Source organism: Oncorhynchus kisutch, linkage group LG5 (assembly GCF_002021735.2).
Source record: "Oncorhynchus kisutch isolate 150728-3 linkage group LG5, Okis_V2, whole genome shotgun sequence".
NCBI classification, from domain to species: Eukaryota; Metazoa; Chordata; class Actinopteri; order Salmoniformes; family Salmonidae; genus Oncorhynchus; species Oncorhynchus kisutch.
In genome coordinates this window covers 53,155,645-53,170,101 of record NC_034178.2, presented here as the reverse complement: position 1 = coordinate 53,170,101, position 14,457 = coordinate 53,155,645, and the positions used below count along the sequence as shown (strand labels likewise).

General features: G+C 45.5%; 1 protein-coding gene across 1 annotated transcript in view; it reads right to left on the bottom strand.

The window, feature by feature from the left end:
- Positions 1–14,457, bottom strand: part of tacc1 (transforming, acidic coiled-coil containing protein 1) — a 41,870-nt gene that overhangs the window by 19,226 nt on the left and 8,187 nt on the right. The window contains 3 exon segments of the mRNA XM_031825389.1: positions 1,639–2,137; positions 2,139–3,572; positions 8,618–8,721. Of these exon segments, the coding sequence (XP_031681249.1) occupies positions 1,639–2,137; positions 2,139–3,572; positions 8,618–8,721 (2,037 nt within the window).

Sequence of the window (14,457 nt, the reverse complement as noted above, 5' to 3'; positions counted from 1 at the left end):
CCCCCTCTCTCTGTCTCCTACACCCAGGCTGCTGTGGTCAGAGAGAGGTCGTAAATTCCTGGAGGAGATTATATCCTCATGGCCACAGTATTGAGACAGAGTGAATTTTCCTAGAGAACCGCCGAAACAACTATTCTATAAAGACATGAATGAATGTCACTCTGAACTATCCATTCGAGAGAGAGAGAGAAACAAACTTTTCAACAGACACACAGACGACACATTGAGCGTAAATACAGTATATATATTGATTGCAATTGTTCCCGAATGAGTGAGAGTTCATGTGCAAAGGATTAGCATTTCAATTGTTATAATTATCAACTGTCTTATCTCAGTCGACCCCCACTTCCCTTTTGTACAACAAGCCGCCATGCAGGTTTAGCCCACTAGGGCATATTCCCCTATAATTTCTTGTAACCATATTAATTTTGTTTGTTTGTGTGTGCACTTCTGTGATTGTTTAGTTAGTTAATAAATAAATGATTTAAGACAATTGATGTATGGATGACTCATAGTGAAGACTGGGTTCGTGCAGATAACCAACAATTTATGATGTTTGGAATGAGACTAACGTGAGGTAAAATAATTAATTAATTAATCAATCAAGAAGATTAATTGATCAGATATTAAAATATATCTGAAAAGTTGTATTAGGAAAATTATAACTTTGTAATCTGAATATTTTCCCTTGGTGCCCTGACTTCCTAGTTAATTACATTTGCCTGATTAGTTAATCACGAAATGCTAATTACAGAGAATCTTTGATAAAAACTAAAAGTCTTAATTCAATGATAGTAAAGACACGACAGCACTATGCAAAATCCTATGCAGATAGAAATCTGTTATTTAACTCTGCAAAGACTCACAAGGCAACCATTAAGGAAATAGCCTACTAGCTGATGAAGGCATGTTTTTTAAGGGGGAAGGTTCACGTGTCAACATGCAGGAGTGCAGGACACTAAAAGCTCCTTCACTGAGCTCTCATCATAACAACACATGCAATAGGACTGAAAGCTAAGATGGCAGACCAACCCAGAGAGAGTGCGCGAGAGAGAGAGAGAATGAGTGAGGAAAGAGGAAGTACTACTTACAACAGAAAACAGAGAAACTTCACTTGTTCAGTGGTCCTGAGGCGAATGAACACAAGGTGGGAGGAGAAGCAGAGAAAAGGTGCACGATAGACAGACAGTGGCGGTTGGTTGGTAGGGTTGGCGGGAGAAGGTCGATAGGGAGTACAGCAGGAAAATGAAAGATGAGGGAGAGAGAGAAGGAGGAATGAGTAGTGATGTACTGCTCAGCATTATGAGATAGGTTTCTAGGAGTTGGTTTGGCAGCAGGCTTCTGACACAAACATTATGATGCCAGTGGCCTTGCAAATGGCAAAAAGATATTTACCAGCCTAATGTGAGAACAATGAAGCCAAGTTTGGTATCACATAGGCCATTGAGCAATATCGAACATGTTTACTCACTTTCTGACAGTATTGTTTTATAAAATGCACATTGCCAAGTGTTTTTAGAAGACACGGAAGACAATTGAATGCTTTCTTCTTGTTAAGACAATCCACATTCTGAAAGCAGAACTAACATGAAGAAGGCTATACTAGTGTTGGAACACTAGTGAGTGTAGTGGACTTACGTGATGATCCTGTCCTTGCTTTTCTTTGGAGTCTGACACATTCTCTTCCCCTCATCCAGGGGCCGCTCCAGCTTTGGTTTCACTGCTTCCTCTGCTGGCGGAGGAAGTGGGGTATCCCGGGAGGTTGAGTTCCCGCAGCCCAGGGCTGTAGATGGCTTAAAGGGGTCCACATAGTTGTCAAAGTTGTGAGGATCAAAGCTGTAGGATCCTTTGGGCAAAACCGGGGAACTACTTATTTTGACACCACCACCCCAAAAGGGGATCAAATTAGGGTCTTCCCACTGGTTGGGGTCAAATGTATAAGTGGATTTGGGAATAGGAACGTCGTCCAAACTTAAGGAGGGACCTGGCATGGAAAGTGGTTCGGAAGTCGTTTCTGAAACCGGCTCTACTACCGGGTGAGCTATTACTGGTTCGGGTGCCGGCGTCGGGGCAGGTGCTGTTGTCGTTGCTTTTGCCCTTGGTTTCTTGACAGCGAGCTTACTGCCGGGCGTTTTACCCATCCTCCTGGGCGGTGTTTTTTTTTACCTCACCTGCCTCGTCTAACCCAAACTCTATCTCCACAGGCTTGGGCTCCTCTGATGCCTCCGACGCTGAATCTTTGACCTCCTCAACATCCATTTTAGGTGAGGAACTAGTCCCACAAAGAGGTGGAGAAGAGCTGCATACAGGTAACGACCCCAGTGTGGGCAGGGAGCTAGGTACAGGTAGCGACCCCAGTGTGGGCAGGGAGCTAGGTACAGGTAGTGACCCCAGTGTGGGCAGGGAGCTAGGTACAGGTAACGACCCCAGTGTGGGCAGGGAGCTAGGTACAGGTAGCGACCCCAGTGTGGTTAGGGAGCTAGGTACAGGTAGCGACTCCATTGTGGGCAGGGAGCTAGGTACAGGTAGCGACCCCAGTGTGAGCAGGGAGCTAGGTACAGGTAACGACCCCAGTGTGGGCAGGGAGCTAGGCACAGGTAGCGACCCCAGTGTGGGCAGGGAGCTAAGTACAGGTAGCGACCCCAGTGTGGGCAGGGAGCTAGGTACAGGTAACGACCCCAGTGTGGGCAGGGAGCTAGGTACAGTTAGCGACTCCATTGTGGGCAGGGAGCTAGGTACAGGTAGCGACTCCATTGTGGGCAGGGAGCTAGGTACAGGTAGCGACTCCATTGTGGGCAGGGAGCTAGGTACAGGTAGCGACTCCATTGTGGGCAGGGAGCTAGGTACAGGTAGCGACTCCATTGTGGGCAGGGAGCTAGGTACAGGTAGCGACTCCATTGTGGGCAGGGCATCGCTTGGCGGGGAGTTTTGAATCTTGGAGCCGCCACTGGCGAACGGATTGAAGCTGCCGTCGAATTGGTCCGGGTTGAAGTTGTAGCTAGCCTTAGGGACTAGGGTGATATCACTGTCCCCATCCCTCTGTGCACTAGCCCTGGAAAAAGCTCCCTTTATCTTCAGGGAAGGGGGTGTGGTTTTAGTGGGTTTGGCTTGAGGTTCAGGGATGGTCTCTATGGGGTGTCCATTACAAAGCGTCTTAGTAATGCTAGCCTCCTTAGTTAGGCCTAAGTCTAGAGAAGTAGCCAGTGGTCTATCCTCCTCAGTTAAGCCTAAGTCTAGAGAAGTAGCCAGTGGTCTATCCTCCTCGGGTAGGCCTAAGTCTAGTGAAGTAGCCAGTGGTCTATCCTCCTCAGGTAGACCTAAGTCTAGAGAAGCAGTGGCCTTTGCTGCTCCATTGGTCTGGGCTGATGGGCCTGCTATTGCGGGCTGAACCTCTGCAGTGTCTGTGGTGTTGGGCAGTGTTTGTGGCCCCTCCTTAGAGTCCACAGGGGCCTCCTCCTCAGGGACCAAGGGGGGCTTGGCCTGACCCATGTTCTGGTTAAATAGGAGGCTAGGAGCTGGATCTCTGGCTGGGCCAGACACTATCAGCTGTTCATCCTCCTCCTCCAGGGCATCTGGTGAAAGCAGGAGAGGGGATTTGACAAGTCGACTCAAAAACAAGTAGAAAACATAGCCACAAATGCAAAATATTATCAAACATATTATTTGGAGTGTGCTGTAATTTCAACAAAATAGCCTTCTCAAGGCAGGTTGCTAGCTACAGTATGAATATTAAGAAAGGTTAAGAGAAAGGCTACCAATCCCACAGTAATATACAGTTGCATGCATATATTTCCATGGTTACGCTATTCTTTAAATACCTAATATCATAACAATGCATTCATGTGACTGGAAAACTGTGATAAGGAAATATAAAAGCTATAATGGCAGGTAGACTAGTGGTTAGAGTGTTGGGCCAGTAACTGAAAGGTTGCTAGATTGAATCCCCGAGCTGACATGGTGAAAATGTATTGTTCTGCCCCTGAACAAGGCAGTTAACCCACTGTTCCTAGGCCTTCATTGTAAATAAGAATTTGTTCTTAACTGACTTGCCTAATAAATTAATAACAGGTCAGACTGAGAGAGCTGTTGATTTTGCTCCCTTCAGAATGTACAACTGTTTCATGATGGCTGTCATCTTCAAAGTAGTTTTCATGCAACAGTCTGTTGCTAGGAGACAGGGGTCAGCCTCTGACCTAGATTATTTATATACAGTGGAGTGGAGGAATTCATTTGCTACAGCGTTTAATGCAGCATTGATCCTCATATTCCAAATATTTAGAGCTACTGTAATCATTACTAAGCAAAGTCAAATCCGCCATCGGTATGTTTACATATATGTGAATGTGCTTCAGTGTGTGTGTGTGTGTGTGTGTATGTGTGTGTGTGGGGGGGGGGGGGGAGAAAAGCAAAGAGAGAGGCTGAGGAACAGAGGTATAACACTGGCGAATAGTCCATTGCAGCCTTACTTACAAAGATACCCTATGACCCAGATCTATAATAATTCTGCTTGCACGTGTATCATGTCAACTAAATTGATCAAAAACTATCTGATTAACTGTTCTAGAATCAGTTCATCAGAGTTCAGATCACTGTACCCAGGGCTTCAAGGTTATAGGTTTTATGTTTTTATTGAGATTACCAGTACAAACAATAAAAATCATAATACAAAAGGTTAGGCTATGTTTTACAGTGCATTTGGAAAGTATTCAGACCCCTTTACTTTTTCCACATTTTGTTACGTTACAGCCTTATTCTAAAATAGATTACATTGTTTTTGTCCCCTCATCAATCCACCCACAATAACCCATAATGACAAAGCAAAAACTGAAATATCACATATCACCAATATCACCATATCACAGCAGGTAAAATTTGTCTGTCCTCGTTTGCAACACTCACTACCGAGTTCCAGACTGGCTCTGAAAGCAACATCAGTACAAGAACTGTGTGTGTTTCCAAGGACAAACGCTACATACCCAAATGCATAGTGCCAACCAATGTTCCCTCCCCTGGGACTGCCACTCAGAAAAATATCAGCCTGCACAGAGAAGCACGAGATTGAACTTCACTCAACTTTCTAGTTTTCCCCTTTACTTAAAACTATTAAAGTTTCCCTCTACTGTGGGAATTTCCAATATTAGCCACTTTCACTGCAACATACTGAAACAAAACAAACTATGCAAGACTTAGTATGCAAAACTAACTATGCAAGAGATGTTCTTGTAGGCAGAATGCACTGGAGTAGGATTCTATTACATTAAAAAGCACGACTCAGCCCGTACTCTACAGACCAGAGGGACAAAACCAATCAGAGCTGCAGTATCCCTATATGCAAATAGACCATTGTCATATATGGATCTGTGTCATTCACTTTGAACTGGACTGTGTTTACCGCATGAGTGGTCTCGAGTAGATGCACTTGTTCTGAGATCAAAGCAAAAGCTGCATGTAGCCACTTGTGCACATTTGTTCACATTCTTTGCTAGTAAGTGAGTTATTAGCCCAGTTATAGCTCATTTCTAGTCGGCAATAGGGGAGTGGTTGCTTCCTACAAGAGCACAAAATGTCATTTCTAGCCATCTGAGTCAGGGTAAAGAGCTTTTTTCTGTCTTAAAGGGGCAGTGTTGTATTTTGAGACAGGCTTGAATAAGCTAAGTAGCTTAAACCGCAAAAACAGGTTTTTAAATGTTTTCGCAAATAAAAATTAAAAACTGAAATATCACACTTTGTAAGTATTCAGACCCTTTACTCAGTACTTTGTTGAAGCACCTTTGGCAGAGATTACAGCATCACTGCACAGCTATTTTTAGGTCTTTCCAGAGATGTTTGATCGGGTTCAAGTCCGGGCTCTGGCTGGGGCACTCAAGGACATTCAGAGACTTGTCCCGGAGCCACTCCTGTGTTGTCTTCGCTGTGCACTTAGGGACATTGTCCTGTTGGAAGGTGAACCTTCGCACCCAGTCTGAGGTGCTGAGCGCTCTGGAGCAGGTTTTCATTAAGGATCTCTCTGTACTTTGCGCCATTCATCTTTCCCTCAATCCTGACTAGTCTCCCAGTCCCTGCCGCTGAAAAACATCCCCACAGCATGATGCTGCCACCACCATGCTTCACCGTAGGGATGGAGCCAGGTTTCCTCCAGATGGGACACTTGCCATTCAGGCCAAAGAGTTCAATCTTGGTTTCATCAGATCAGAGAATCTTGTTTCTCATGGTCTGAGAGTCTTTAGGTGATTTTTTGCTAACTCCAAGCGGGCTGTCATGTGCCTTTTACTGAGGAGTGGCTTCTGTCTGGCCACTCTACCATAAATGCCTGTTTGGTGGAGTGCTGCAGAGATGGTTGTCCTTCTGGAAGGTTTTTCCATCTCCACAGAGGAACTCTGGAGCTCTGTCAGAGTGACCATCGGCCCTTCTCCCCTGATTGCTCACTTTGCCGGGCAGCAAGCTCTAGGAAGAGTCTTAGTGGTTCTAAACTTCTTCCATTTAAGAATGATGGAGGCCACTGTGTTTTTGGGGACCTTCAATGCTGCAGACATTTTTTGGTACCCTTCCCCAAATCTGTGCCTCGACACAATACTGTACCCTGAAGAGTGGAGGCTGTTATAGCAGCAAAGGGGGGGGACCAACTCCACGTTAATGTGCATGATTTTGAAATTAGATGTTAGGTGAGCAGGTGTCCACATACAGGACAGACAACAAAGTAGGTTATTTTTGTGTACACTACGGAAGGTTTTTAAAAGTACCGCAGCTTCATGCTAGCCGGGTTCCAGATCTGTTGGCAATACAGCACAAACAGATCTGGAAACATTAGCAAGACAACACAAACAGATCTGGAAACATTAGCAAGACAGCACAAACAGATCTGGAAACATTAGCAAGACAACACAAACAGATCTGGAAACATTAGCAAGACAACACAAACAGATCTGGAAACATTAGCAAGACAGCACAAACAGATCTGGAAACATTAGCAAGACAGCACAAACAGATCTGGAGACCATTAGCAAGAAAGCACAAACAGATCTGGAAACATTAGCAAGACAGCACAAACAGATCTGGAAACATTAGCAAGACAACACAAACAGATCTGGAGACCATTAGCAAGACAACACAAACAGATCTGGAAACATTAGCAAGACAGCACAAACAGATCTGGAAACATTAGCAAGACAGCACAAACAGATCTGGAAACATTAGCAAGACAGCACAAACAGATCTGGAAACATTAGCAAGACAGCACAAACAGATCTGGAAACATTAGCAAGACTACACAAACAGATCTGGAAACATTAGCAAGACAACACAAACAGATCTGGAGACCATTAGCAAGACAGCACAAACAGATCTGGAGACCATTAGCAAGACAGCACAAACAGATCTGGAAACATTAGCAAGACTACACAATAGGGCCCATTGATCCAAATCTATCTGATGGGGCCCATCAATATAATAGAGATATTTTTAGTTCCATCACATGGGAAGTCACTCTCATGATCTTTGACCCCTCCCACTGACAATTAAAAACAAGGAGGAACAACTGCTTTTGTACCTGGGTGACCTCCTGAGTTCCATAGTCAAAAGCCAATTCCCATGCAGGCCGTGGTCCCATTCTATACCTTTTAATTATCCAATGTTACAATAATAATATTTTATTTGGGCCACATATGCTATTCTTGTGGAGTAGCCTCCCTCAGTTTGACCTGAATGGATAAGATATGTTCTTTATTCAACCCATGACTACTCCCTCACCACATACGTAATTGTTGCTGTGAATAAGGTACTTGTGTAGTTTAATACCAACCTTTAAGTGCTATGTAACTTTAATGGCCTTCATGAATTTCTAACAGTCAGATACATACCTAGAAAAGTACGGTAGGCAGACAAAGCACATGTCTTCAATTACCTTGGCATGGTAACCTCCCTCCGTTTGGCCACATGTCAGACGGAACAGAGTTAAAATAGCTCAACAGTAGGTGCAGTTTAATCTAATGTAGTAGCAGTCCTTTGAGAGCAAACGCAATCTGCAGTTTCAGTTAAGAAAACATTATTAATGGACAGTCATCAAATGGTCTGAAGCACTAAATCTACTTGATTCCACCAAACACTGTATCTTTTGTTCATGAAAAGAGCCTATTGAAAACCATGTCTTGTTAAAAGTTGTGCACACACACACAAAAAAACGGTTCCCTGCAGGAAATGCACAGACAGAATGACAAAGCTCTATTGTTGCCATGAAAACTCCAAAAGAAGCCAGCCAGCTAGCATTCTCTCCAGGTGATGGTCAGTCAATGGTTGCGTGGTTGTGGGAGTGAAATGAAAAGGATGTTGGGGTGTCATGGTAGGCCATACCATGTACTGTAGATGTTGCGAGGGACTATTTTGTGGCATAATATCCCTATAACATCCCTTCCTTGTGAAGTTGCTATGTGTGGTATGTCATTATGGTATGGTTGTGGTATGCTGTCATGCTCTGTTGTTGCTGACTCATGTGCCCAAAAATAATTGCCCCTTCAGGGTTAGACAACTTTTTAAAATTGAATTGAATACGGGGATGTACATTTTTTTGGCATGTCTTGTGCCTACTTCTATCTGTGTTGAAGGCAAGCAGCAATGATCTCACCTGCTCTGTCAGTGGTGAAGGTCTCCAGCTCTTCTGGGACTTGGAGTGGAGCATGGACAGGGCTCTGAGCCTCTGGGGTTTCAAAGTGGCCCTCTGAGTCTGAACTGGAAGAGAGAGAGAGAGCGAGTGAGATGAGTATGGTCATATCACTAGAATATCTGGAAATACAAACCTATTGTGTACATAATATACTATGTGTCCTCTACATGTTGTAGTATGTGTACTTATTTAAATGTAATGCGTTTGCATAGCTGCCATGTGCAAGACCAGTTGACTACATCTGATAAACAACTAATAGTAGCTGTGATTGGAAACAAGACTCACCACCACTCAATGCTGTGCTATAGGTATAGTAATTAAACACTGCTATAAAAATATATATTTGTATACTGATCTCTCTCCATCTCTATCACACAGCCTTGCGTGATAACACTATAAGCAGGGGAATGTTTTGCCCCCCCCACAAGGAACAGGGACACACAGTGTGTGCTTAATTAAGATGGCATCACTCGTTTGTATCTGTCTGTGGTGTGGGACAATAATAAAATACCTGAGGTGTGTTAAAATTCTCACACACACACCTCACACACACCCACTTGTGAATTAACCAGTAAGCCTATAACACAACATTGTTTGGGAGAACCTTACAGTAGGAAAAAAACAGTTTAACAGTCAAATGCATTTTTCTTTCTTTCTTTCTTTTTTCTCACTTTCTCTGTCTCTCTGCTCATCCCCCCTTTAGAACAACACCAACTCACAAACCCCACAGGTGGAAAAGCAGAGGTGTCCCTCTCCCTCCAGCTGCCTTGCAGGGCTCTCACTGTTAAAAGGCTTCAAGGCTCCAATGTAGCCAACAAACACACTCGCCTGCAGCGTTGAGATCTCTCTTCTTCCTCCTCCTCTCGCTGCCCTCCACAAGGCAGCAGTCCATCTTCCTCCTTCACCTCCTGGCCCTCCACCTCCTCTCCCTCCTCTGCTCCCCGGACTGCTGTCCACGGTCCACTTGGCCCATGACATGGGCGACAGCCAAGACATCCTCGACAACAAAGTTTTTGGCTTTCTCCTTTAGTCTGAGTAGAGTCAATAGACACTATCGGTTTGAATTGTGTCTGAATAGACACTATTGGTCTTCTTCTCCCCCTCTTAAAGATCTTCCACTAGTAGTAGCTCCTCTTAAAGATCTTCCACTAGTAGTAGCTCCTCTGGACTGTTTTCTTCTTCGTGTTAGTGAGCACCTCCCCCTGAAGAGACAAGACACTCCCTCCACTCCGCACTTTGCTGTTGATGCTCTATTTGGGAACTTGTTTTTCATAGAATGGAAAGAGGCTTCTAGTCTTATATCCTCCTCTCTCTCTCTCTTTCTCTCTTTCTTTCTTTCTTTCTGTCACGCGCCCTCTCTCTCAGCCGCTGGGGCAGTCAGAATATCACAGCAATGACCGGCTAGGCTCCCAGAGTGCTGCCTAGCTCTCACTTTCTGTCTGTCTCTCTTTCTCTCTCCCTCTCTCTCTCCCTCTTTACTTCAGGGACAGCCCATTGTGAAAGAACATAGGGAGAGAAAGGAAGCTTGCGGCTTCAAAAGAATGCTGTGTTCTCAGGACCAGTCAGTCTGGCGGCCCCTGTGGTGACAGAGTGGTAGCTCCCAGTCAAGCAGCCATTCCACATTCATGCAAAAAGCAGAGGCAAAACAAACTAGGGCTGATGAGAGGAGGCGTGAGTCTGGTGTAGCAGAGTGGTGGAGTCAGTGGAGCTCCATGTTTTACAGCACAGAGGGGTTTGGAACCGAGCACCCCCGTCCTCAGGCTGTTTAACCGTTAACTGTTTCCCACCTCCAACGACCCAACCAGGCGACGACAGATAGCCAAGCACGACTGGACCATACCGGGGAAACCTGTTCTGGCTCATAGCCCCCAGTCAATGCCTGACTCACGGACCCAATGGCCACTGTCACTCTCTGGCTCCCTGTTCCAATAGTCATTCATTCCCTTCCTTTCCTCATTTCCTTAGGATGTTATTTTCCTTTCCTAATTTCCTTAAAAATGTTCTTGTCCTTCATGAACGCTGACATGATAAGGTCTTTATTGGTTAAAGTAGAAATCTGACCGTATCTTTTCCCTCGTGCCTATCAGTTGTCACCAAGGAAAGGAGATACGGTGAGGAAGCCATTCTAGATGATTGAAACACGACCTAGCTAGCACTGATAACACTGATATCTGCTTGAAATACCTGAAGAGCCTGGGGGAGTTAGCTGTTTGTTCACCTCCAATTATACACTACATGACCAAAGGTATGTGGACACCTGCTCGTCAAACATCTCATTCCAAAATGGGCATTAATATGGAGTTGGTTCCCCCTTTGCTATAACAGCCTCCACTCTTCTGGGAAGGCTTTCCACTAGATGTTGTAACATTGCTGGGGGGACTTGCTTCCATTCAGCCACAAGAGCATTAGTGAGGTCGGGCACTGATGTTGGGCGATTAGGCCTGGCTCGCAGTCGGCATTCCAATTCATCCCAAAGGTGTTCGATGGGTTTGAGGTCAGGGCTCTATGCAGGCCAGTCAAGTTCTTCAACGCTGATCTCGACAGACCATTTGTGCAGGGGGGCATTTTCATACTGAAACAGGAATGGGCCTTCCCCAAACTGTTGCCACAAATTTGGAAGCAATGAATTGCCTAGAATGTCATTGTATGATTTAGCGTTAAAATTTCCCTTCACTGGAACTAAGGGGCCTAGACGGAACCATGAAAAACAGCCCCAGACCATTATTCCTCCTTCACCAATCTTCACAGTTGGCACTATGCATTGTGGCAGGTAGCGTTCTCCTGGCATCTGCCAAATCCATATTTGTTCGTCGGACTGCCAGATGGTGAAGCGTGATTCATCACTCAAGAGAACGCGTTTCCACTGCTCCAGAGTCTAATGGTGGAAAGCTTACACCACTCCAGCCGTTGCTTGGCATTGCATCTTAGGCTTGTGTGCGGCTGTTCGGCCATGGAATCCCATTTCATAAAGCTCCCGATGAACAGTTATTGTGCAGACGTTGCTTCCAGAGGCCGTTTAGAACCCGGTAGTGAGTGTTGCAACCGAGGACAGTCAATTTTTACGAGCTATTTTTAGCACTCGGTGGTTCCTCTCTGTGAGCTTGTGTGGCCTACCACGTCGTGGCTGAGCCGTTGTTGCTCCTAGATGTTTCCACTTCACAATAACAGCACTTACAGTTGACCAGGGCAGCTCTAGCAGGGCATTCATTTGATGACTTGTTGGAAAGGTGGCATCTTACGACGGTGCCACATTGAAAGTCACAGAGCCCTTCAGTAAGGCCATTCTACTGCCAATGTTTGTCTGTGGAGATTGCATGGCTGTGTGCTCGATTTTATGCACCTGTCAGCAACGGGTGTGGCTGAAATAGCTGAATTCACTAATTTGAAGGGGTGTCCACATACTTTTGTAGTGTATATGTTCAGGCCGACATTACCTAGTCTTCGTGCTCCCTTATACACATCCGGAATGGCAGGTCTCTCTCTCGCTCTCGCTCTCTCGCTCTCTCGGAGGACCTGAGCCCTAGGACCATGCCTCAGGACTACCTGGCCAGATGACTCCTTGCTGTCCACCTTGCTGCTCCAGATTCAACTGTCCTGCCTGCGGCTATGGAACCCTGACCTGCTCACCAGACGTGCTACCTGTCCCAGACCTGCTGTTTTCAACTCTCTAGAGACAGCAGGAGCGACCGTGCTTCTACACCTGCATTGTTTGGGGTTTGAGGCTGGGTTTCTGTTCAGCACTTTGAGATATCAGCAGATGTAAGAAGGGCTTTATAAATAAATGTGATTTAATCGGTATCGGTTACATTGTGTTGGGTTAAAATACTATAAGCATTTGTAGACTCTTTAAAGTGTTTGTTGTCTGAAATACTCGTCCTGACAACAATTTCAACACAATGACAGTGTTCCCAAAGCTTGAGCAATAGGCCTGTCAGACAAACATCTGAATGCTCACCACACATGGGTCTCCTCTCCTGCTGCCACCTGCACATGGACTACTGCAGTGAGGAATTGAGGTGAAGTGGTGTAAGAATAGTTGAGGTGGTGTAAGAATAGTTCAACCCATAGAGCACAACAAGTTCAAAGTAATCCAGGGAAGATTGAGACACATGCTGAGTGAGCCAGGTTTGTACAGCGTTCAGTTACATAAGCGCTGACTGTCTGTCAGAAGAGATCCACATTATCTTCCACAACATAATGAGATTCAGTCAAATCAAATCAAAATGTATTGGTCACATACACATCGTTAGCAGATGTTAATGCGAGTGTAGCGAAATGCTTGTGCTTCTAGTTCCGACAGTACAGTAATATCTAACAAGTAATCTAACAATTCCCCAACAACTACCTAATACACACAAATCTAAAGGGATGTAAAATGGATATATGGATAAGCAATGGCCGAGCGGCATAGGCAAGGTGCAATAGACGGTATAAGGTACAGTATATACATATGAGATGAGTAATGTAAGATATGTAAACATTATTAAAGTGGCATTGTTTAAAGGGACTAGTGAGTCTCTATGTAGGTAACAGTCTCTCTGAGTGAGTGATTGCTCTTAGCAGTCTGATGGCCTTGAGATAGAAGCTGTATTTCAGTCTCTCGGTCCCAGCTTTGATGCACCTGTACTGACCTCGCCTTCTGGATGGTAGCGGGGTGAACAGGCAGTGGCTTGGGCGGTTGTTGTCCTGATCTTTTTGGCCTTCCTGTGACATCGGGTGGTGTAGGTGTCTTGGGGGCAGGTAGTTTGAACCCGATGCGTTGTGCAGACCGCACCACCCTCTGGAGAGCCTTGCAGTAGAGGGCGGTGCAGTTGCCGTTTTAGGTGACAAGCCAAATTTCTTCAGCCTCCTGAGGTTGAAGAGGCGCTGTTGCACCTTCTTCACCACACTGTCTGTGTGGGTAGACCATTTCAGTTTGTCTGTCATGAGTACGCCGAGGAACTTAAAACTCTCTACCTTCTCCACTACTGTCCTTTCGATGTGGATAGGGGGATAAATTCCTCTGCTGTTTACTGAAGTCCAAAATCATCTCCTTTGTTTTGTTGACGTTGAGTGAGAGGTTATTTTCCTGACAACACACTCCGAGTGCCCTCACCTCCTCCCTGTAGGCTGTCTCGTCGTTGTTGGTAATCAAGCCCACTACTGTTGTGCCATCTGCAAATTTGATGATTGAGTTGGAGGCGTGCATGGCCACGCAGTCATGGGTGAACAGGGAGTACATGAGGGGGCTGAGCACACACCCTTGTTGGGCCCTAGTGTTGAGGATCAGCGAAGAGGAAATGTTGTTTCCTACCTTCACCACCTGGGCGCAGCCCGTTAGAAAGTCCAGGACCCAATTGCACAGGGCGGGGTTGAGACCCAGGTTCTCCAGTTTAATGATGAGCTTGCAGGGTACTATGGTGTTGAATCCTGAGCTGTAATCAATGAGCAGCATTCTTACATAGGTATTCCTCTTGTCCAGATGGGATAGGGCAGTGTGCAGTGTGATGGCAATTGCATCGTCTGTGGACCTGTTGGGGCGGTATGCAAACTGAAGTGGGTCTAGGGTGACAGGTAAGGTGATATGATCCTTGACTAGTCTCTCAAAGCACTTCATGATGACAGAAGTGAGTGCTACAGGGCGGTAGTCATTTAGTTCAGTTAGCATTCCCTTCTTGGGTACAGCAACAATGGTGGCCATCTTGAAGCATGTGGGGACAGCAGACTGGAATAGGGAGCGATTTAATATGTCCATAAACACACCAGCCAGCTGATCTGCACATGCTCTGAGGACGATGCTAGGGATGCTGTCTGGGCCGGCA